General features: G+C 36.4%; 9 protein-coding genes and 3 non-coding genes across 12 annotated transcripts; 1 reads left to right on the plus strand and 11 right to left on the minus strand.

Moving 5' to 3' along the window:
• Positions 1–150: 150 nt before the first annotated feature.
• KEX1 (serine-type carboxypeptidase) lies at positions 151–2,262 on the minus strand (the record flags this gene model as incomplete). The annotated part of the gene is made up of 1 exon (XM_003676449.1): positions 151–2,262. One exon carries the CDS (start codon positions 2,260–2,262, stop codon positions 151–153), a length of 2,112 nt encoding a protein of 703 aa, XP_003676497.1.
• Positions 2,263–3,292: 1,030 nt separating this feature from the next.
• On the plus strand, positions 3,293–4,786 carry ARO8 (bifunctional 2-aminoadipate transaminase/aromatic-amino-acid:2-oxoglutarate transaminase; the record flags this gene model as incomplete). Its single annotated transcript, XM_003676450.1, has 1 exon — positions 3,293–4,786. The coding sequence occupies one exon, from the start codon at positions 3,293–3,295 to the stop codon at positions 4,784–4,786; it is 1,494 nt and encodes a 497-aa protein (XP_003676498.1).
• A 123-nt stretch (positions 4,787–4,909) lies between these two features.
• Positions 4,910–7,969, minus strand: MCM6 (MCM DNA helicase complex subunit MCM6; the record flags this gene model as incomplete). Its single annotated transcript, XM_003676451.1, has 1 exon — positions 4,910–7,969. One exon carries the CDS (start codon positions 7,967–7,969, stop codon positions 4,910–4,912), a length of 3,060 nt encoding a protein of 1,019 aa, XP_003676499.1.
• Positions 7,970–9,391: 1,422 nt separating this feature from the next.
• NCAS0Etrna17G lies at positions 9,392–9,462 on the minus strand. The gene has a single exon. It is a non-coding gene; the product is annotated as a tRNA-Gly (tRNA).
• Positions 9,463–10,474: 1,012 nt separating this feature from the next.
• Positions 10,475–11,218, minus strand: NCAS0E00690 (uncharacterized protein; the record flags this gene model as incomplete). The annotated part of the gene is made up of 1 exon (XM_003676452.1): positions 10,475–11,218. One exon carries the CDS (start codon positions 11,216–11,218, stop codon positions 10,475–10,477), a length of 744 nt encoding a protein of 247 aa, XP_003676500.1.
• A 409-nt stretch (positions 11,219–11,627) lies between these two features.
• On the minus strand, positions 11,628–11,699 carry NCAS0Etrna18G. Its single transcript has one exon. It is a non-coding gene; the product is annotated as a tRNA-Gly (tRNA).
• Positions 11,700–12,277: 578 nt separating this feature from the next.
• Positions 12,278–14,485, minus strand: SKN1 (beta-glucan synthesis-associated protein SKN1; the record flags this gene model as incomplete). Its single annotated transcript, XM_003676453.1, has 1 exon — positions 12,278–14,485. One exon carries the CDS (start codon positions 14,483–14,485, stop codon positions 12,278–12,280), a length of 2,208 nt encoding a protein of 735 aa, XP_003676501.1.
• A 487-nt stretch (positions 14,486–14,972) lies between these two features.
• Positions 14,973–15,045, minus strand: NCAS0Etrna15A. Its single transcript has one exon. It is a non-coding gene; the product is annotated as a tRNA-Ala (tRNA).
• Positions 15,046–15,216: 171 nt separating this feature from the next.
• BTN2 (Btn2p) lies at positions 15,217–16,494 on the minus strand (the record flags this gene model as incomplete). Its single annotated transcript, XM_003676454.1, has 1 exon — positions 15,217–16,494. One exon carries the CDS (start codon positions 16,492–16,494, stop codon positions 15,217–15,219), a length of 1,278 nt encoding a protein of 425 aa, XP_003676502.1.
• A 309-nt stretch (positions 16,495–16,803) lies between these two features.
• VPS62 (Vps62p) lies at positions 16,804–18,189 on the minus strand (the record flags this gene model as incomplete). Its single annotated transcript, XM_003676455.1, has 1 exon — positions 16,804–18,189. The coding sequence occupies one exon, from the start codon at positions 18,187–18,189 to the stop codon at positions 16,804–16,806; it is 1,386 nt and encodes a 461-aa protein (XP_003676503.1).
• Positions 18,190–18,374: 185 nt separating this feature from the next.
• CBF2 (Cbf2p) lies at positions 18,375–21,617 on the minus strand (the record flags this gene model as incomplete). The annotated part of the gene is made up of 1 exon (XM_003676456.1): positions 18,375–21,617. The coding sequence occupies one exon, from the start codon at positions 21,615–21,617 to the stop codon at positions 18,375–18,377; it is 3,243 nt and encodes a 1,080-aa protein (XP_003676504.1).
• A 218-nt stretch (positions 21,618–21,835) lies between these two features.
• Positions 21,836–22,411, minus strand: NCAS0E00740 (DUF2406 domain-containing protein; the record flags this gene model as incomplete). Its single annotated transcript, XM_003676457.1, has 1 exon — positions 21,836–22,411. The coding sequence occupies one exon, from the start codon at positions 22,409–22,411 to the stop codon at positions 21,836–21,838; it is 576 nt and encodes a 191-aa protein (XP_003676505.1).
• Positions 22,412–23,412: the final 1,001 nt, after the last annotated feature.

Genomic DNA, 23,412 nt, shown 5'->3' on the forward strand with positions numbered 1-23,412 from the left:
TCTTTATAGTCTATGGTACATTTTTTTTTATATAGTAAGCAAGCAAGCACTTTTTCAGTCTTCGTTGGCTTGACTTTGAATATAGTTTGTATAATATTAAGCATTATAAAAATGATATTAAGTCAATATATTAAATATTACTTACATTATTCAAAAATCGTCCATTTCAAATTCGTCTGCTGGAACACTTGAATACTTCCCTTTCTTTTTCGTCTTTGGTGTCTTGGGTGGAGCTGAAATTTGGTTATCATCCTGAAGTCCAGCTGTGACATCGCCTGTGATTTCATTATCCTCATCATCTATATCCTCCCATTCATCAGTTGTACCAGTGGCATTTCTTTCAAGATCATCCGCCCATGTAACACTTTTATTTGGATTCTTCAGTCTGCTGAACAGGTTTTTGCTTTGACTGCGTCCATAGAAGAAGATGATATAGATACAGGATGAGAGGGAACAAACTATGAATACAATTATTGTTGTTTTTCTGAAAGTGGAATAGCCTTCGTCATCATTGTCGTCTTCATCGTCATCGTCATCGTCATCGTCGTCTTCATCGTCGTCTTCATCGTCGTCTTCTTCATCATCACTGTCATCATCTTCTTCTTCTTCATCTTCTTCTTCGCTTTCGTCTTCATGCTTTTCGTCATCTTCATTTTGTTCTTCACTACCTGCAGTAGTACCATTTTCCTTTTGCGAATCCTGTTCTTCTTCCTCATTAGAAACTAATGGGACATCTGAACTGATTAGTTTTTCAACATCATCATCTACATCTTCCAGCACAACGTTTTTCAAGAATATGTCTACAATTCCTCTACTAACCAAGCCCTTATCATGAGGTACCATATGAGATGCATTATAAACGTTGACCAGGGTTAAATTTTTATCATACTTGACTGAACCGACGGTAATCTCATTGTCAGCATTCGAATCAGAATTTGAATCATATTGATTTCTATAGCTCCATTGATATGATTCCAATTGTTCAGAAAACCCGGTTGAACCTCCCCATTTCAAATTATCAATAGTATTTTGTAAACCCATTGTATTGCAGATAAGATCTTTATCACCATTGAACAAAAGAATTTCCACACCGGACTCCATAATGGATGGTAGCAAGTTTATGGAAGGTTTGGAACTAGGATTGATTAATTTATCTTGTACTTTCGTATTACATTCTTGCCAGGGTGACGTGGTATCACTATCAAGATTCAATGCCTCTAAGACACCTGGGGTGTTAAAAAATTTTGAGACATAGGAAATATCAGCTGGCCAATTCATACCACATTGAGGGAAACTGTCTCGTAATTGGAAATCATAAACGTTCAAACACACTTGATTTGCTGGGGTATTTGGAGATTCATCCTTAGTATATTGTAATAATAGATTTATAATCTTATCACATTCATCGAATGAGAATTGGGAATTGCCATCGGTTTTTTGTGAGTTTATTTTCTTTTGACATAGTTCATGAGCATTTAATAAATTTTTAAAATTTGGGTTTGTCTCATCAATTAGTTTATTCTCTACTGCAAAGGGTAAATATGATAATGATTGAACAGATGGATCTATCCATCCATTACCGATCAATAACCCTTCAAGATTATATTCATAATCATCAATGGCGTCATGTTCCAATTTGGCGTTGTGATCCAGTATACCCTTGGCAAAATAAGGAATATATTGTCCGGCATAACTTTCACCTGCTAGTAATAATTTCTTGGGCAGATCTTCCGGGAATACCTGAAAGTAGTTTTCTAAAAACTGCATGAAGTGATTTGTTACGTCATTTAAGTCAATGTCAAATGAGTTATCACTTTGTTCTTTATTTTTATCTAATGTTGAAAATCCTGTTCCTAAAGGTTGATCGACAAATACCAAATCACCTCTAGTATGCCATGATCCATTATTCAAATAAGCCTTCCCTTCTGAATCTATTCTGAGTGGACCTGCTTCTACCAATGCACCATCGATGGAGGAACAACCGGGACCACCATTGAGCCATAATATCAAAGTATCATGATCTTTATTATTTTCATGAAATCTCCAAAAAAAATATTTGGAATCATTTGTATCTTCCTTATCAGATAATGGTATTTGACCGGCAAACATCTCGGGAATTAATGCAGCATCTTTAATGGAAGATAGGCCTGGCAACAGTTCATGGGCTACAGAGTAATCCTTCTTGGACTTCAAAGCTGCTACAAGCGTAGTACCATAAAACGTTGAAGATAATATCCACAACCATTTCGACAAGTGAACCATGGCTACCTACGTATATGTGATTGGCTTGATACCATCACCTTAATCTTCAGACTTGGAAGATCAGTCCTTCCCTTTTGCTTGGTAGAAATTTTGGATTACTATAGTTCATGACTTACGACTTGGATCACGTGCGAGGACGACACTTAATAAAATAAATATAGAATGGTCTTGAAGTCAATTAAATTCTTTCATGATTCTTGTAAATACCTCCCTTTCTATCTTTGGTAACTCCAGATGTATTATTTGTAGTAAATCATAAAATATCTAGACGTAGTGGATCAATCTCAAAGATTGCGGGGTCAAGTTGCATGAACTCCTCCCTCTGGTTACATTGTCCTCTGACAATAAGATGTAAGCTCATCGAGTAATAATTAGGTATGAAAAACGGGTTAATACCATAACTTGTTTTAAAAATTCAGCGGGGCTTTGTATTTACAAAGGCGGCATGTTCCCCAAAATATTGTCATTTTGGAAACCACCAACAACCTATATACTAGATTGCTCCTAGATTGTCTGCTTCGGTTAGAGTGCAAAGGAGCAACAATTTTTCTCTGTTCTTGGTTTTAAAACTCTGAAACAGATAAATACATAAGGATTAGATATCTTAGATACTGTGAATTATTGGCAAAGGGGCATTCCACCGTACCGTCTGTTAGAAATTATTTGATTTCTTGGATGGGAAAACGGGACCACATATATTCACTCACACAAGGGTTAAAGATGTTCCTGGAATAAATTGGAGTGTGCACCGGTATATATTCTTATAAACTAGTTCTGAAGTCTGCGTAATGTTAACCTTTTCCATCATTCTTCGAATTATAGCTTCTATCTTAGTGGTGAAATATTCGGTTCGGTTGTTCGCGGAAGCAATCGTGTGACTCAGATCGCACTGGAAATGTAAACTGAAAAATTCCATGATAAGAGCAAATAACGAATATATATAAACCATTACGTGTGTTATTCTTAGCCCAATCAACTTCTCCTGCCAACCAAACAAGCACTAACAAGCCTGTACTCATCGCTAGACAACATGACTTTACCTGAATCCAAAGATTTCTCTCATTTATACTCCGACGAAACAAACGCTCGTAAACCTTCTCCATTGAAGACTTGTATCCATTTATTCCAGGATCCAAACATTATCTTCTTAGGTGGTGGGTTGCCCTTGAGTGACTACTTCCCATGGGATAACGTCTCCATCGACTCTCCAGCTCCACCATTCACAAAGGGTATTGGTCATCCAATCAGTGAATTGTCCAATGATGAAGTTTGTAAAGTCGACTTGAAGAAGGACGTTAAAGTCCACGAAGGTGACATCCCATTGGCTAGATCTTTGCAATACGGGTTCTCTCAAGGTCAACCTGAATTATTAGAATTTATTAGAGAACATAACAAATTGATTCATGACATGCAATATGAAGATTGGGATGTCGTTGCCACTGCAGGTAACACTAACGCTTGGGAATCCACTTTAAGAGTCTTCTGTAACAGAGGTGATGTCATCTTGGCCGAAGCTCATTCTTTCTCCTCATGTTTGGCTGCTGCTCAAGCTCAAGGTATTACTACTTTCCCAGTCCCAATTGATGATAAGGGTATCATTCCAGCCAAATTGGAAGCTATTCTTGATAATTGGACTCCAGGTGCTCCAAAACCAAAGTTATTATACACTATCCCAACAGGTCAAAATCCAACCGGTACTTCTTTGGCTGATGAACGTAAACCAGAAATCTTCCGTATTGCCCAAAAGCATGATTTCTTAATCATTGAGGATGCTCCATACTACTTCTTGCAAATGGACAAATACGAAAGAGATCTACAAAAGAGAGCCGTGACAAGGGCCCAACCAAGAGAATCTCATAAGGATTTCTTAGCTTCCCTAGATAAGACTTTCTTATCTGTGGATACAGATGGTCGTGTCATTAGATTAGACTCATTCTCTAAAGTCTTGGCTCCAGGTTCAAGATTGGGTTGGATCACTGGTTCTAAGAAGATTCTAAAGCCATTTGTTTCATTACATGAAATGACCATTCAAGCACCAGCAGGGTTTATTCAATCTGTTGTGTCATCCACTTTACATAGATGGGGACAATCTGGTTACTTGGACTGGCTACAAGGTTTACGTCATGAGTACACTTTGAAGCGTGATTGTGCTATCGATGCCCTACATAAGTACATTCCTGAAAATAAAGCATTCGTTATTAATCCACCTATTGCCGGTATGTTCTTCACCGTCAATATTGATGCCTCCACACATCCTGAATTCAAAACCAAGTATGATTCTGATCCAAAGAAGGTTGAGCACGCATTGTATGAAAAAGTTATCTCTCGTGGTGTCTTAGTGGTTCCAGGTGATTGGTTTATTACTGAAGGTGATACCGTACCACCTCAACCTGCTGCTTCAAAGGAAAGAGAAAATCCAAATGAAATTTTCTTCAGAGGTACTTACGCTGCTGTATCACCTGAGAAATTAACTGAAGGTTTGAAAAGATTGGGTGAAACTTTACACGAAGAATTTAATGTTTAATTCTATATAGGATGAAGCTTTTACATAGTTTCAAAAAAATAACTTAATGTTTTCCTCTTATAATTACAATTTTATTACTGATGTATATACGTTTAAAGGATGTACAAGTTATTGTTTCCTGGTTTAGACAGTTGCACCTCCAGAGGTACTGTCAACAGAGTTATCTGGTTCTATAACGTCCAACATTTCACAATTTGGATGGATGACATAGACAATTTTTCCGTCATCTTCATCCTCTTCAACATCATTCTCTTCACTTAATTCATGTCTTGTACCACGAATTTCCATTAATATTCTATCCTTGACTAATCTTTTCAATACTTTAAATGCAAGTTTCCTTTCTTGCCAATATTCTTCTTCTGAGTTTAATTCATCTTCCTTCTGTAGCAAGTACCAATCAACAATATCCACGGCAGTTAACTCGCTTCCTTCTTCTCTTTCAACTTGAGCAATCTTATGAACAACAATGTTCATAATGGAAACATATTTGTCATATGTAACAGTAGTCTTACCCTTAGTCTTAACTTTATTTACAGGCTCTGCCGTATGTCCAGTAGTATTACCTCCACTATTGGAATTGTCGTCATCATCTCCATCGTTTGCTTCAGAATTGTCGTTACCATCTCTATTTACATCTGGATGATGGTCAGCACTATTAGTGTTATTATTGTTGTCTTCATCTTCTTCATCTTCACCAACATCAATATCATCAACATCAACACGAATAATACTTTGTCTCAATAAATCATAAGCTTCAGCAATGAAAGCAGGAGTAATTTCATCAACACAGTTTGCTCTAGCAATGGCTTCAGATAATCTAATCATACTTTCCAACTGTCTTACAGTAATTCTATAACTGGATTTACTGTATCCTTGGGCATCATCCTTTCTCAAATCTTTGTATTTCTCAACTAAATACTGACGTGCCTCCTTAGTTAGAATTGGCTTAAAAGTACGAGCATATCTAATGTAACGACGTAGTTGTTCAGCTGTAAAAGGAGAATGAATAGCAGCATCTCTCTTCATATGTAAATCAACAATATGAGATGCTAATTCTGTATCAATCTTCTCATTACAATCATCCAAGATGACAAAAAATAAATCAAATCTGGACATGATAGGGGCTGTCATATTCAAATTACCCCTTAGTGATAATTTTCTATTATATCTCCCACCGATTGGATTGGCAGCTGCAAGAATTGATGTTCTGGCATTTAGAGTTGCATGAATACCTGCCTTCGCAATAGAAATGGTTTGTTGTTCCATGGCTTCATGAATGGCAACTTGATCTGAAATATCCATTTTATCAAATTCATCAATACAACAGATACCATTATCAGCAAGCATCAATGCACCTGCTTCAATAGTATAATCACCACCTTCTTCGTCTCTCACCACAGCAGCCGTTAGCCCAGCAGCGGACGAAGCTTTACCTGAGGTATAAACTGATCTTGGAACAAACCCACAAACATATTTCAAGAATTGGGATTTTGACGTTGAAGGATCACCAACTATACAGATATTAATATCACCTCTTAATTTGATACCTTCCACTGTGCTTTTATGAACACCACCTAACATCTGTAATAAGATCCCCTTCTTTACAGCTTCATGACCAAATACAGCTGGCGCAATTGATCTGACCAATTTATCATAGATATGTTCATCTTTGACCATTTCTTTCAATTCATTGATCTCTTCTGAATTCAAACTATTTAAAAATACTTCTTGATCCTTCTCGTAATCTTGGTAAACATTAGAACCGTGCAATGTGGCAGCTAATTGAAGTTCATTTTCTGTGTTACCATTGCTACTGGCATCCGTATTGGATCCAATACTAATGACATGGCAAGCTAAGAAACTGATCTTGTATGTCAAATCACGAACACCAAGAGCTCTTAGTCCCGAAACACCATTGTTTAAACCTTCAGTACTTCTTGCAATACCTCTAGTATCCATGGAACTGGTTGGTTTAATACCTGGTAGCCCTAATTGGGTAACATCGGGAACAACAATTTCGGTCCCTGTAAATTTACACCTGTCACCTGGTTTAGCTCTTTCTACACAATCACCTCTCAATATGACATCTAAAGTACGTGGCATGGAACCACTTGGAATTTCATTAGCATTTTCTTGAATTCTAACCTTTTGCCAATCTAAAAATTTCGATCTTGTGACATTTAATGTCCAGAATGCCCTATTTTCACACGATGGGTTTGGACAAAACGTAGGTTCAGTGTATTTGAAAGATTGTTCGACATTATCCACTTGGGCACGACATAGATCACAGGTGAAACTAGCTTTGTATAACTCAGGACGGACTTCTGATGTTCTTGTGACTGTACCTGATATACTTAGAAGAGAACCAATCTTCTCTGATCTAATATCACGGATTCTGAACACAGTTGGTAAATTGAAAAAACTAATTTGGAAAATTCTTTCAGATTGTTCAGGAGAATTAGTGGTCGTTGATCTTGTAGCCATTCCAGAAGCTCCAACAGTACCTTCTGTATTGGTATCCATTTCTCCATTCTCATCTTGAGTGTCTAGGTCTTGTCTCTTGTTTATAGTATCACTTGTCAATAGCAAGTCTGGTGCATATTTCTTTATAATTCTCTTCAACCCTTTCTGTAAGAACGGTAAGAACCTATAGTATTGTTCTGAGATTGCCATAGCCAGGGCACCATTTTCTCTCATTGAAAGATGTTGATAATCAATATAGATAGTGTTCAAATCATAAACTTTCATAAACTCCACTTGAGCACGATAAATTTTATCAACTTCGCCAGTTTCTTCATTCTTGATTGAAAATTCTTCTAGGAATTGTTCAAAGGCTTCACGAACCTTTTCACCGGTAACATCGTCCACTTTTTTAACATGAGTAAGAGTTCTAGCTCTTAGCTCAGCTCTCACTTCAGAATTTTCTTCTCCAGGTGTTTCTGCTCCATTATTATTGAATTGATTCTGTGAACTAAATTGAGATGAGGCTGTAACAAATGCATTTCCCGGAGCAGGTTGTGGTTGAGACGAACTTGGGAATTGTAACCTTGAACCGATTTGAGAGTTGTCATGATCAAATTCACTACTGCTTCCAAATCCTCCGCCAATGGAAGATGGTGGAGGCGATGAATTTGATGGACGTGCACCGCCACTTGGTATATCTCCTGGAAATGGTGATGACATTTTAGAATTTGGTAACGTTACGTTGCTGTCTCAAATACTGATTACTTCTCCTGATTGAAGTACTCTGTTAATAAGTAGATGTCAATGAAGGTTAGCGATTTCTCGAGAAGTGAAATTTCATTTCGTGTACTCTATTTTTTTTTTATTTATCCCAATGCCGATTACCCGATTAGGAAAAGTTATAGATTTGGTGTCAAGAAGAAATAAATATAAAGAAACTTACAAATAACGTGTTTAGGATGGACCATTGTTTTGATTCGGTTAAAGTTATAATTTTTTAATTTTGATGAAACCCAAACATAGGTTAGAGAAAAAAACTGGAATATTGTATGGCTTAGTTGAGAAGAGAAGGGGAAGGAAATGGTAAGAGCTATAGAGTACGAGAACAGAGGGCTGTCGCAGAAAAGTTTTAAGCCTCAATGCTAACACACAAAAACTTGTTACTGAATTGGAAACAGGGAAAATTTGAGAAAGATTCGAATGAAGAGCGCAATTTCCACTATTTAAAGGGGTTTGAGGATACTTAAGCCGCCTTAATTTTAAGCGAACATGGTGATTTGACTAGACCCCTAGAAGAAAACCAGTAAATGGTGGCAAAAGAAAGTTTTAAGTTTGATAGGCGTACCTCTAGTATTTTTTCTTCTGATTATGTTAAGAAAAAGAATTCTACATTGGAAGGTAGAATAATTCACAACGCCACCAGAAGTCTCTGTTTTCTCTATCAGAAGACAGGTCACTTTGCTGCTAAATGCCCATTAAAGACAGAAAGCTAGATTTTTTACTTTCGACCTCTTCGGAGACGACTCAGTATTTGAGATCATGGTGAACTGGTGTATGAACTCCCAATGGAGACGATGATGGTGAAAGAGAAAGGTGTTCATATATTATTGGACTGTAGTGCTCAATATGTTGAATTTAGGCTTTAAGCTTTGAAAGAAAAGAGATATCTAGGTTATGAGTTATAGAGTGTGTAAACTTCGATGTCATGCCCATTTGCTGTTCAAAGCAACCTCAAAGAGTGTTACGTTATTAAACTTTTCTGTCGGTCACTAATGACTTGAATACACCATTTAAACCCTAATAATATAACCGCTGATATGTATAAGCTACTCGCATATGAATCCTCCTGCCAAATGATATCTCTTAATTGTTGTCCTCGGTTTCGTATGGCAACACACTGTTCCTTCTAAGATGGAAAGCAATTTCTTAAAGAAAATGTCTTGTTCTTACTCCCATTTGATGGTAAATTAAAAATTAATTTTCTAAAAGTCCCTAAAACTGAACAGAATTTCACGCCGTCTTATCAAAATCTGCTGTTCTCCATGCAGTTCCCAATGGCTGCTAAATAACCTACCATTCCAGTCCAAAACACACACACCCTGCTGGTGTACCAAAATATTTGAGCAAAAAAATAATTTTTAATGCGCAAGCCGGGAATCGAACCCGGGGCCCAACGATGGCAACGTTGGATTTTACCACTAAACCACCTGCGCTTATATTTATGGTTTTTCTATGGAAATTGTGGCAACCTGATCCTGTTTGTACCAAACTAAATGTATTGTTAGGCCTTGCTTTTACAAATTACAATGTTCTAGATTAAAGTAAATAAACTTAATAACACAAAATTGCTGGAAACAGGGATGATCTACTAGTGATCCGGCTTAATAAGTGAATGGTATCTATTCAGTTGCTGTGAAGCGACTGATTTCCTCCCCCATTTATGAGGGATGAATAGAATATAGATAATATAGAACTATATAATTGTTCGAGAACGTCTTCTCTTATATATAAAATTTCCATAGCATATCGCATTGTACGAAATGACTACTTGTCAGTCTATTAATCCTTTCAACAAAAATAAACGTAAAAGACTGAATGTTTTTCTCTATCTAATGTATAGAAAGTATACAACTATATTACGTGTTTATTCTTATGACACATTCTCTTTCCATCAAAGCTCGACGATGTAAATCATTACGATTATCCTTTATAACGTATGTTTATTCATACGCTTACGTAAAGGCTAATCAATACATAAAAGCAAAGTCTTTTCAGCTCTTTGATGTGCTATGAATCGCTCGGAAGCATCCACTCTTTCATAAGCTGTGTTAAAATTCATGTTAGATTTTATCCTGAATATATATTTGCTGGAAACCGCTCGGAAGCATCACATCCTTCATATCCTGTGTTAAAATTCATGTAAGTTTCCATCCTGAATATATATTAAGCCTAATTTTGTTGGTTGTAGTGTTGTCGCTGATACTGTTGAGTCTACTGACTTACTAAATTCTACTGCTTCTGTGCTTCCTGAGTCTGACATTACCACATCCTCTGATGATGACGATGATAACGAAGCGATCGATATCTCCAATTCTGTTGATGAAATCAACGACATTCCTGAACATACTACTATTGATCCTGTAACTGACAATCCCGATGCTCAAGAGCTCAAGACTGATAACTCAAGTTCTCCGAACAATTTCGATAATACACGTTCAGACGTAATCACCGTTGAGTTAATAGAAAACCAACTATTAAATCCTCAATACTTATCCAATTTGGGTGGTACAGAAAAGGGTGGTAAGGGAAAGAACAAAATCCAAGACATGGTAGATGGGAAGGAGATGTCATCTCTTGCACCATACAATTCCAAGCCAAAGAAAAAACGTTCTTCAGAGGAAATTTTAGTAACTGGAGAAGATTCAGAGGATCTAATAGTTGGTTTTCTATTAAATCAACGGTGCTTACGTCTGAACGTGTATTATCGAAATTGTTCGGAGAACTTGAGTTATCAGTCTTGAGCTCTTGAGCATCGGAATTGTCCGTTACAGGATCAATAGTAGTATGTTCAGGAATGTCGTTGATTAACTGTACACCACTCTGCTTTAATCCATAAAGGGATTTGTTCAGCTTCATGGCCTTTCCCGGCATATGCATATGTGGAGGTATTCTAATGTATAATTCTTCCTCAAGCGTTGCATATAGATGAGCGGAGGATATGTCTGGTTGAGTTACATATTGTCCCTTGTCTAATGCCAAAGCCAAAAATGTCATTAAAGCATAATGGTGAACAGTACTGGACGTTGCATCTTCATTGAACGTTCCTAGTTTTTGTTGGTGATCTCTAGCAACGCAGCGACATTTCTTTCTGCCATCACGTTTAATTGTAAAGATAAACATTGTATTAATAATCTTATTCTTGTCTACCTCTTTTTCACCTTTGATGTCACTACTGTCCCAAGTGTTCATTTTCTCCAATGGTCGATCTCTTTGTGGTATGCTTCTGAAAATAGTTTTCTTTCTTCGACATCTGAGTTTCCACTAATCGCCTCAAAATAGCTTAATTAAAGATTGATTCTGTCTTGTTTGATACCCAGTCAATATGTTAACAGCATTTACTCTATTTATTTGGATGTTGCTAACCTTATGTGTGGTTCTTGGTGGATCTTCTAAACGTTCTCCAGTTTCTAAAATTTCTTCTTATGAACGTTTCTTCAATAGCCTAATCTGAGCCGCTCAGGCATATATTTTAGAAACAAATAAATTAATACATTTTTTTCGATTTTGGAGGAACTTTCAAATGTTTAACATTGTCTTGTTTATGGTTTTCATACGAGTACTGAATATCCCATGCCTTCCATATCAACCAATAAAAAATTGAGCGGTACGAGAATCGAACCCGTGTCTCCACCTTGGAAGGGTGGAATGATAACCACTACACTAACCGCCCCAATTTGAAATTTTCAGGTTGCCCTGAACACTTTCCGCCGTGAGTAAAATTTTAAAACGAATGAATCAACATAACAATTTTTTTTTTACTACAATCACAGGTTTCAGAATTAAAATTTATTAAAAGATAAAATGTATATACGTTTTGTATGTATATATATATAACAAAAATATTATTGTCTAATGAGAAAGAGTTCGATAGTAACTTATTCCATCTACGATATAAGTTCCAGAATACTATTTTTTTTTGATTGAAGAGTTCCACCTGGGTCTTCATTCGAACCAAAATAAATGGATAAGGAATATAAATAATGATGGTGTGTTTGATATGAGTTCACGATATGATATAACATGACGGATAGAATGAAAATAGCGAGAGAAAATGCAACTGAACGGAACGGGTGAAAAAAGAAATGGAATTAAAATAAAATGGAATAATGCAGAACGAAAGAATAAACGTTGTTGTGAATTAATTTCAAATTAATACACTAAGAATGGAGGAAAAAAGGTACTATAATTAGTTAAACATATTCGTGTAGTTTGTTTTTCAAATCTCATATCAAATTTTGTCATTGTAGATTAAAAGTTTGTGCTTCGACAGTTACCTGTCAAATTATTCTTAGGGAAAGTATAACCAGCTTGTTTCCAACTTGTCAAATTTGCGTCTGTATAGGCGTATTTATGAGCTTCAATGTAATCATAAGTTGGATAATCCTCTGGATCGCATGTAAGTGAAATGGCATCTGATGGTTGATATAATCTGACATAGTCAATAGACATGGTCACTGGGAAGAAGATGTATTGCCAATCAATATAAGCCCAATTGTTGGAAATACCTAAATTCATGATGATAGACATTGGTTCTTTACTAATTCTTCTCCAGCCAATATTACCATTTGGATGTAATGCATCTGCATATAAAGTAAAAGTTGGATTATCACCAACAAACCATCTTATATAACCATCATCATTATCATTTAAATATTCCATTCCATATTTTTGGAATTTCCCTCCTTCTGGACCAAATTCATACCATGAAGTATTTAATGTGGAGACAGCTGATATGGCCTGTTGGAATGGTCCACCACAATAAGTATTCATTGTTGTAGTGGTGAAATTATAAACTTCAATATAGTCATAATCTGGAATATACCATATATCAAATGGTGCAATTTGTAAAGATTGTGATGCTACACCTACCCCCAAAGTGGTATCAGCTTCTGCTTCAATGATATCAATTTCAGGAGCACCTCTCCCCACACCTGGGTTTGGATGATCTTCACCGTCACAGGTACATGAACTTAATTTTTGACCTGGTAAATAAGAAATACCATCAGGTGAACTTTGATTTGGTGTAATACCTGCATCGCATGATTCATATGAATATGGCCAAACACCTTCAGTGGAGGCTAAATAACCTGGTCTACCTAAATTACCCATTGTCCACATACCTGGCCATAACCCACTAACTCTACCATAATTTGGTAAATTTGCAGATATTTCCAATGAACCTTGTGTAAAACATAATTTATTCCAACTTTGAAGCATACCTGATCTATAATATAAATTATGATTTTCAAAGGCATCCATCTTTAATTTAGCAGTACCATTCTTTGTTGTTACTGCGTCAGGTGAATACCATTCTAAATCCTTTGTAGCATCATAATGAATATCTGGAGCGGTCCAAAATTGATCATCACCATCATAAAATGTTCTACCTTCAGCATTAAATTCATCAGAAAAGACTAATTTCCATTTGGAACCATCCTTTGCAATCTTTGTAGATGCAGAACTTGGTGTATCTGCATCTACTAAAGTTGTTCTAATGGCAGATAATTGTGGGTATTTATACTGTGATAAAGGTCTTTCCACTAGGGAAACTTGTATATCATCCTTTGGCTTTTCACTTTCATGATCCACTGCACCTGTAAATGTTAATGCAGGTAAGATGACGAACACGGCCACACCGGCAAGGAAAAGAAATAATATCCCGACAAACCCTCCAAAGGATCTTATACTCATATGTTTTATATCTTCAAGGAATCTTCTTCTATCTAATCTTGCCTCTTCTTCATAGTCGGGGTTATGTAACAAGTCATCATCTTCCTTTTCATCTAAACTTAATGGGAAAACATTAGCTGGATATCCTCCAAAGGGTGAAAAATCATCTTCACCTTGAAATAAGTTATTATTTGAAGAATCCATAGATAATGAAGTTGTACCTGTCGATATACCATTTTTACTTGTACTACCGTTCATATTTTGTGCTTTCATTATTGCTCTGGGACCAATTAGTGGATATCTGTCAAAGATAGGAGCCGCACTTATCAGTTGATCCAGACTTGTATCTGAAGGTAATTTACCCGATATGAGACGGATTGAGTTAGATTTGTTGTTGTCGTTATTGTTGCTGTTATCATTGATATTATGCTTAGAGTAATATCCTTGATAGTCCGAGACCATCTGTTGTTGTTTCTCCTCTTCCACATGATACAATTTTTCCTGTTCACCCCGGAGTAGTTCCGAATCAGTTGAATGTTCATTCTGGTAATTGACAGATGACGAACCAGAGGTGGATTCCATTGTTTCATTACTCGCAAGGAACGGATTTGTTGCTCTATTTTGTATTCCATTGGCACTCCCCATGGGAGGATTGTTTCTTATGAACGACGGCGTGAGGGACGAGGACGATCGTTGACTTGAATGTTCATCCTCATCATCATCGATGTACGGGTCGGAACTGTTGCTTGTGCTGCTGTAACTGTACTCCTTCGTCAAATTCCTCATTGATCCTGTTTGTTATAGTCTCTAGTGAGTGATTGCAGGTGTTATAATGACAACGATGGGAAAGTTTTTTTATTTCACACAATGAGGAGTAGGATCTATTTTTAACTTGGTGCAGACCGTTTGCTGCTGTGCTTAGTGGTTGTAACGAGTGTTTCTTCTCAGATTGTGCAAAGTACTGTACCAGACGAGTATTGCGAGTGTGCTGTTGTAGTTGTTTGTTGCAAGGCAGCCACTTAGAGTCAAAGCCAAGCCAAGTCCAGTCAAGTATGGGGGAAGGATTGTGCCATGAGACCATTGAAGGGAAACTCCTGTGTCTGTCTGTGCGTTCGGTACCAAAGTTGTCAATATTCATGTGTTTTTCCTCTTTCTGGGTAACCGATGGCCCAATCGGGAAATTACCGCCATCTCTTTTCCCCTTCGGGCCTGCGGAGTTGTCTGTTGGTGAAGACCAAAAGGGGAGATCAAAAATACAGCCAAAAAAATAAATTGGACGAGTCCGGAATCGAACCGAAGACCTCTCCCATGCTAAGGGAGCGCGCTACCAACTACGCCACACGCCCAGTAATTTATGTTTTTGTTGGGCTAGTATGAACAACATACTTGATAAAGTGGGTCAGGTGCAAGGCCATAAAATGAAGTTAAGCTACTACTCAAAATATACTTTTACTCTAATGCAGGTAAAAAAAAAATGCATTCATTACATTAAACGTTTACTACTTATTTATGTTCGATTATATATCTTCAATGATAGATGTGCCGTTGGGCGTCCTGTCCAGTTGACTTCTGTATCTGTCCTCCTCAGCGTCTTCCACATTTTCTAGTATGGGTCCAGTGGATGTGCTCTTCCTTTGAACTTTGCTAGCACTAGCATCATCATGTGGTTTTTCGTTAAAATTTATATTGATCTTGATTGGAGTATTGTTCGAATACGAAGTGGCAGAGCTTGAAGCTTTCTTTTCGTTTAATTTTCTTTCCTTTTCAGCAGCTTCTTGTTCTTGACGCATTTGAAGTTCCAATGCTCTCCATTCTTGTAATTGTTGTTCTCTTCTCAAGGAATCCGCCTTTTCGCGTTCAAGTTGTTCAGCTTGTTCTCTAACTCTATTCTCTTCCTCTTCTTTCTTTGCTTGTTCTAGACGCTTAGCCTTCTCTTCTTCTATCTTTCTTAAACGAATTTGTTCCAGACGTTTGGCTTTCTCTTGTTCAAGTTTGGCTTTTCTTACACGATCTTGCTCCTTTCTAATCTTCTTCTGTTCTTGTTCGTGTCTTTGCTTTTCCAGTCTAATTTGTTGTTCTTGTTGTTGTAGTTGAGCATCCGTTGATTTTGAACCTTCAGCCCATTGAATTAAATTAGCTAGATCACCAGATTGATTCTTCATTGGAGTCTTCGTCAACTTCAATTTCAAAACGACATATTGTTCATCAGTATCATCAATACCACACTTCAAAATATCAAAGTCGTCAATAGTCGTCTCACTGAAAGCAAACACTTTAGAAATCTTATCTTTATCACTATTAATCTTCAATTCATTACCTAAGTGATTCAATTCAATTTCGTAATCTTGGAATTCCTTTCTGGCTAATTTCCTACCAATAACAGCAATTTCCTCTTCGGTAGGTTGTTGAGGCCCATCTTCCTTCACGTAAAAGCTGTTACCAAAGAAATCTTGAACCATTCTATATTTGGGCGTAGACAAAGAGATCGAATTATAAACAGCATCCACCAATGCATCTCTTGCCAATCTTTTTTGTAAAGTCAAGACATATGAGGATTCCTTCTCCACCAATGTGTAATTGATTGATTTAGCATCATTCTTAGCCTGTTTATCAAAATATGGATTAAACCTTTGTTGATTAGAATATGATTTGAATGCAGGTTGTTGTCTTCTCTGTTGTGGAGCAAAGGATAAACAAGGTGCTTCACCACATGGGAAGGCAGCTTGAGAGAAGGCTGGGAATGGTTGTTGTTGTTGCTGTTCAAAAATGCAAGGAGTATTCATAGCAGCAAACATCTTTGATATTATAGTTGTTGTTTTTGTTGTTGTTTATTATGTTCTTGATCTATCTACCCAAGAGAAAGACATCTCGAATATATCACTAGCATCATGACAGGTTTATATACCCATTCAAGTCCACCATCGAAGCTTAATTTGCCACTGAAGACACAACTGGTTCTTTCTTACTAAGGTGGCGTTCTTTTGTTTCTGTCATTTTCCGCGATGTTCTTCGGAGTATCTCCGCGGACGATTTTTCCATACCAGAATATTCTAGAAAATAATACAAATCTTTCTGTATACTCTATGTAAAATAATGCAATGCTTTTAACCCGTAAAATAATCCATGACGAAGCAAAGGGTCCCCCTCCAGGTTAAGAACCTGAGAAGCCCCCGTAGCCATTTGGGCCGTACCCAATAAAGCAATACCCCACAATTATCACCCATCAGATCGTTCTTCTCTGCATCTAATCCTTCTCCCTTCTTGATTAATCGTCTTGCGGGGCAACCCTTCCAGAAATTCCACCACTTGAATGATGGACACAACGATATTCTATCCAGATGCTTAAATAAAGGACCTGTGGGCCCATCAATATATTTCCATTGTGCTGGACACCATTTCTGTCTTGGATCTCTAGCTGGTAACTGTCTATCCCCCCATTTCCCATCGAAAAATAACCAATCAGTACCCACTTCCATAGATTTCTTATTCTTAGCCATGGCATGTGTCCCATTATATACATATCCATAGAAGTTTAAAGCAGGATCCCACATGGGTCCTCTATCTGTAAAATCACTCAAGGGCATAAAGAAAAAGGGCACATCATGAGAATGTTGCCCGACAGATGCATAATTCGCATGCGTACCTCTTGCACTAAACAGTAAGGGTCTCTTAATGACTTCATTAGTCAATTTCCCATCAACTCTCTTCAATTTCTTAACTTTCTCAATGGCTGTAAATTGATATGCACTACCACCACCGTGAGCACTCATCCATAGAAACTTCGGTTCACCTTTGTAAAACCTCACCAGTGAATGCTCCCAATCACCCATATGGTTCCCCCAGGGACCATATCCCATAATGTATGGCCCCCAATTGAAGGGATAAAAATAAAACCAATACGCATCAACCCATCCGTTACCCTTATCCACAATTATAAGCACAGCGGGTGCTGATTTAATTAACCCAGTCCCATATTCAGGTTGTTCACCAAGTACCCATTTCGGATCCTTAGCAAAATCAGTGTTACTTGTCATAAAGGAGGAAGAATTCGGTTGTAACGTTACAGACTCATTTTTGGGCCATTGTCTAGGTAAATTGGCTAAGGTTAAATTCTTGAGAAATGTCGTCCTAGAGTCATCTTCCAAATGGAAATGTGTCACATAATCTTTTATATCGGATGGCCAATAACGTTCTTCGCTATATAGATGTATTAGAGGACAATTGTCAATAATATATTGCGGTATTGGCTCATCTTCCTTTAGGCTTCTATTATCATCATTGATTTCCCATGGAGGTAATATCGGAGGCAGTTCTGTTATATCTTGGAATGTTTGTCCTTTATCATTGCTCGTAGTGAATGGTTCCATTTCTACGAATGGGTCGTTATCAAGCCATGGTACTAACCCATATGCATTGTTCGGATATATGAAAAGGAGAAAAAGAAATAGGGCAACGACTGTCCTTTGCTCTCCTCGTTGAAGCACAATCATGTATATCTTATCTCGAAGCTTCAAATTCACACCACCGTTCAATCCTAACGTACTATCAATGTGTTTACTGCTCTATACGAAGAGAATAATTGAAACCGAGATGATTTCAACTTGAATAGACCGAAATCCCTTGGCGCGTTGTGAATTGACACATTTCTATCTATACGTACCGTTATATACGTAGACTAAATAAATAGAAATACTTGATCAGAGAGTCCCTTAAACGTGTTACTGTGATCCTTCTTCCAATCCCTCAGTAATCTGGCTAGTGATGTCAATGGTTGTTTCTTTCTAACTACTTCACATATTTTGATCGCCTTCTCACGTTCGAAATTTTCAGTATTAATTAAATACACATAAAATTCCACTATTATCTTCCTATCTTTGTATAACCCAGGGATTTGTTTCTTTCTCCACGATTTATCCTTTGATTTGTTCAACAAATGAATGCATTGATTTTGCATGTTCGGATTGGGTTCAAACCATTCAGTGACAACATCACTTACCGTGTTTAACTCGGGATTCAATTTAAATACAGAATTCAATTCTTCTTTCTGAGGTTTTCTAGAAGTGGAAAGTGGGACAATCTTAGGTGTCGATGAACTGGTGGACATTGGTGTTGATACCTGGCTGCCTGTTGCCATAGGCGTTGATATTTGACGAACTGCTTGTGGAGTCTCCTTAATGATTATATCACTGTTATCTCGTCTAGTTTTGATTTGAGTTCTCGTTTCATTTAATTCAAAAGAAGGATGTCTACCGTTATTGAGTCGTCTTCTTTTCACTACAGTAGTAGTCCTTGGCTCATTTCTATCATCTTCAAAATAATTATTTTGTGGTGACATCGAAGTGTTCATATGAGAATTAGCAAATTCTTGGAATTTTTGATTCACAATATTTTCAACAATGGTTTCAATCTTATTACCAAATTTTCTTGCAAATTGATTCATTTGGTTTTTAAAAATAGAGTTCACTCTGGTAGTAACTAGCTCATTGACCAAATATTTCAATTCTTCTTGCATATTCTCGTCAGCATCATCGTCATCACTTTCCTTCTCACTTTCATCATCAAATTCTCCCTCACTCTTTACAGGTTTGCTTGTGCTAGAAGAAGAGGATGTGGACGAAGATGATAGAGAATCTTCGTTTTCATCTTCAGATATATCTAATAGGTTGAATGAGTTTTTTCTTCTAACACGTTTTCTCTTAGGTTTCTTAGAAGAACTATTTTGGCTTAACTCTTGAAAATTATTTTCCTTACTATGACTTATTATTTGTTTTTTAAGAAAGTTTTTCCTTTCAGATGAATCAAAATTTATTTGTTGGAACATAGAATCATTTAATGAGTTTAATTGCTCCGAAATGGCTTCTTTTACATCCTTTTTAACAGAAACTTTATCAAAAATCTTACCCAATGTTTGAATCATGTTCTGAAAATTTGTCATATTTTGAAATTGGATAAATTGAAATTCATTGTTAGTTCCCATTGGTTCATTTGATACTGACCTTGTATTTTTAGTAGTGGTTGTTTGCGCCTCTTCCGATTGGGACAGTTTAATTAGGTTATTCAATACTTTTTGTTTCTTTTGTGAAGAGTTGGACATCTTAGGGTCATCATTTAAAGCACCGTTCAATTTTTTGGAATTCGGATTCAAATGATCTACATTATTGTTATGCTTCTTTATTGCGCTCATTAAATTAGTTAATCTTTTATTGTTCAACGAAGACGTGGGATCCCTGTTAATATCTTTTTTGTTATCAGACTCATCTGGAGCAGTTGATTTTCCCCCTTCGCTTATTATTTCGTTTTTTCCCTCACTCTTGTTTTGTTTCTCATTATCTTCTTCCTCCACATGTAATCTTGTTTGAAATTCTTCTATGTCTGAAGGAGAATTTTCCATAACTAATTGAAATAAATGTGATTTGGTAAATTTTTGAATATTTACACCCGGGAAAATTTTGAAGGGAGATCCATTCGAGGTTGGTAATGTTGATATGTATTTCTTACATTCATCGTCATTAAAATTTTCTATTTGGAAGATTTCATGCTTAGGAAAAAGATTGAAGAGGATTGGCAAATTTGATACAAACACTAATCTTAATGTTTCTAATAAAGTTATGAGGTCTTCCATTTCAGGTGACAAGGTAGTAGAGTTTTCTCTAATCTCATCAAGTTCAGGGAAAAACTTCTTCAGTATACTATCTGATGGCCTTCTTCTTACTTTGAAATAATTTTCTGTCGCAGCACCCGGATATCTTAGATTAAGAATATTGCTATAGTCCAATGGGACATTATAGTTAAACGCAGATTTTGATACCAAATTAGATTCTTCAAAAAATGTAGCATATTCTTCATTATCCCATGTGGGGAATTTTATACCATCATCGTCAGCCTGATCGTCCTTATCGTATGATAGGTTACAATAATTGTAGATCGTCAAATATGATGAATTTAAATAAAGTTCATCAGGATAATCGAGTGCCTTATCTGAATTGTTTTTACTCAATAATGGAATTTGAGTCTCTAGGTCTTTGGGAAATCCTATACCGTTTTCTCCATAAAATTTTAAAAATAAATAGCATGCTAGATTATTTATAGGACATACAATAGGACAATCTTGAGCTACTATATTGATGGGTTGATGTGTCACATCATTCCTTGTAGTTGAGTATAAGTCTAGCGACAAAAGAGGGAACTGTGTCGATGCTGATTGGAAATGAACTTTCAATTTGTTCAATGTTAATAAGGACTTCTGACTATATGATAATCTTAAAATATTTGAAAAGTAGAAATCAAGCAAAAGACTATGTTTCTTTAAGGCCGAATTGAAATATATCTTTGATAGATTAGTTGTTTGAGGATTCCAAAGATTCATTGATATTTTTAATAGTTGGAACGTTGGACTCTTAGTTAGGTTTTGATTGATTTTAAATGTACCGTCATGGCCTTCTATCAGAAATTTAGAGCCATCATTTAATAAAGAGTTCCAGAAGGTATGCAAATCAATTATACCATGAAGGTATGATTCATCAAGAGGAGGTAGTTGCTCGTTGTAAATTTGGCAAAGTTTGAATAGAAATTTCAGGCTATGTATGGTCTTCTTAAGAAGTTTAATATTTGTAGCACCATTGGATTCCGTCATTGAAATCGTTAACTGTTCAAAGTCAGCCTCATCTTTATTTTGTGATACATTAGTATTGGAACCAAAATATGCGTCTATAATAAAGCAATGGAATAATCTCGCTGAGATGGGTAACGTTTCAAACAATGGTTCTTGATCATCATTTATGTTCTCTGAAGACGGTATTAGTTGTTTGCTTTCACACCACGAGATATAGCGAGAGTAGTTTGTTTTGTATTGAAAAAGTGTCCTTGGAGAAACAGATGATAGAAGTGATTGGATCCTTGCATCTGATTCTGCAGTCATTTTATCCTAATTGTTTTTTAACTTGCACCTTATGGTCTGTTGTTTCTATCATTACCTATCTATGGAAATTTCATTTTAACGCGTATCTTGACTTCGTATTTTTTGTTTACGCGTGTGTTCTATTGATTAACTCAAGTTACGTTATAATTCTATTTGAAGCTAGTGAGAAAAACAATTAAAAACTACTTACTGATTTAAACCATCTACAAACTATAAATTTACTTTGGCCTCTCTTTTTTCCTTGTAATTTTTTTCCAGAAATTTGAAGGTTCTCCTATTTCTTCTTTTTCCTCAAGAACCTCTTTATTTTGTTTGTTATCAGAAATAGTATTTTCTTTTAACACAGTATCAATATTATTATAAAAATTTGGTCTAACGTCAAACCCAAATTTCTCAGTTTCTAATTTGGTCAGCCAAGTTTTGTCCCCAGTAATTTGATATTCCAAACCCCTAATAGTATCCAAAGGTCTTTCATCTCTTGGTCTTGTTGGGTTTGAACGATCCCTTTCAATGATTTCTCTTCCAAATATATCTTTGTAATGCATATCAATATCAGACCTGAAGAAAGTTTGTCCTTCGAAAAACCCAAAATATGAATCGACAGCTTCTTCAAATGGTTGTGCCTCTTGCACAGCATCTAATATTGAATCCTTCATAACTGCAGTATGAAATTTTAATTTTTCTTCTTCATGTACCTTGGGTTCTTGTTGTGGTTTTTTGTTTGATGGGTTGAATTTGGTATTATTGTTCGTTGTAGTATTGTTTTTATTCAAAATTGATCTAAGATAAACCATGGTGTTGAACTTTCAATTTCAGTTTTTGTTATTTGAACTTTGCCTTGCTTGCAATTTGTTGGTCTTGAAACTGTCGTGATATTTGACTACAAGTAGGTATGTCTCTCAAATTGATGATTTTATTTTTCGTTCGGAGGTTTCTTAGAATGACACAAAGGAAGGGAAAAAGGTGAAACTTGCCTTTCTTGACTGTTTTATACAATGCCATAAAACTTAAAAAGCATTATTACTGGGACACGACCCTGGCACTATTCGGTTACCGGAAAAGAAGTAAGGGAGTTAATTGAAGCCAACGAACGTATTCCCTTTCAAGGGAACTATTCCTTTCAATTAAGGTAAATTAAAGACAAAAAAATGGTAAATAAACAATTGCATTATAGAGTATGGTACTGTATAAGTTTATAGAACAACTTCTTGTCTGTTAAATAGTATTCTCCATTTTTATTTATTTTTCAATATGAAACTAAAAAGTCTCTGGTTTTTTTAAATTACTATAAAAGACAATTAAAGATAATACAAAAATTTAAATTTAAAAAGCCCGTTATATTCAACTTAAACTGTATCCCAAAAGAAGAACAATTCTGTATATTAGAATGAAAGTTTAGCTATTTTCTTTCATTATATGGGACGAAATTAGTGGCCCATAAAGAAATCCGAAGACGGAAAATAACAAGTTCAGGGACGTGCCACCCACGTCTATAATTGGAAACTCATCCGATATAGATGCATCCATCTGGTTAAGGGTACCACGGTACCCACGGACTATTCCTCCACCTCAACGTGAAGCTAAGGTACTTTCCATTCCAGTGACACCTGGAGTCAGCGCCATGTTACCCGCAGATCCCTCCCCAGTCCGACTCGGATCCGAGCCGCCCATCCCGTCCGAAATCCAAAAATTCCCTCGGGTGGAAGGGTCACCCGGACCGGAAAAGGCGGAATCCCTGCGGCCTCGTCTGAGGCGCCGTGTCTGTTGGCCGAAGAATGGCGGATTATTCCACTGA

The sequence above is a fragment of the Naumovozyma castellii genome, chromosome 5 (assembly GCF_000237345.1).
Source record: "Naumovozyma castellii chromosome 5, complete genome".
Classification (NCBI taxonomy): Eukaryota; Fungi; Ascomycota; class Saccharomycetes; order Saccharomycetales; family Saccharomycetaceae; genus Naumovozyma; species Naumovozyma castellii.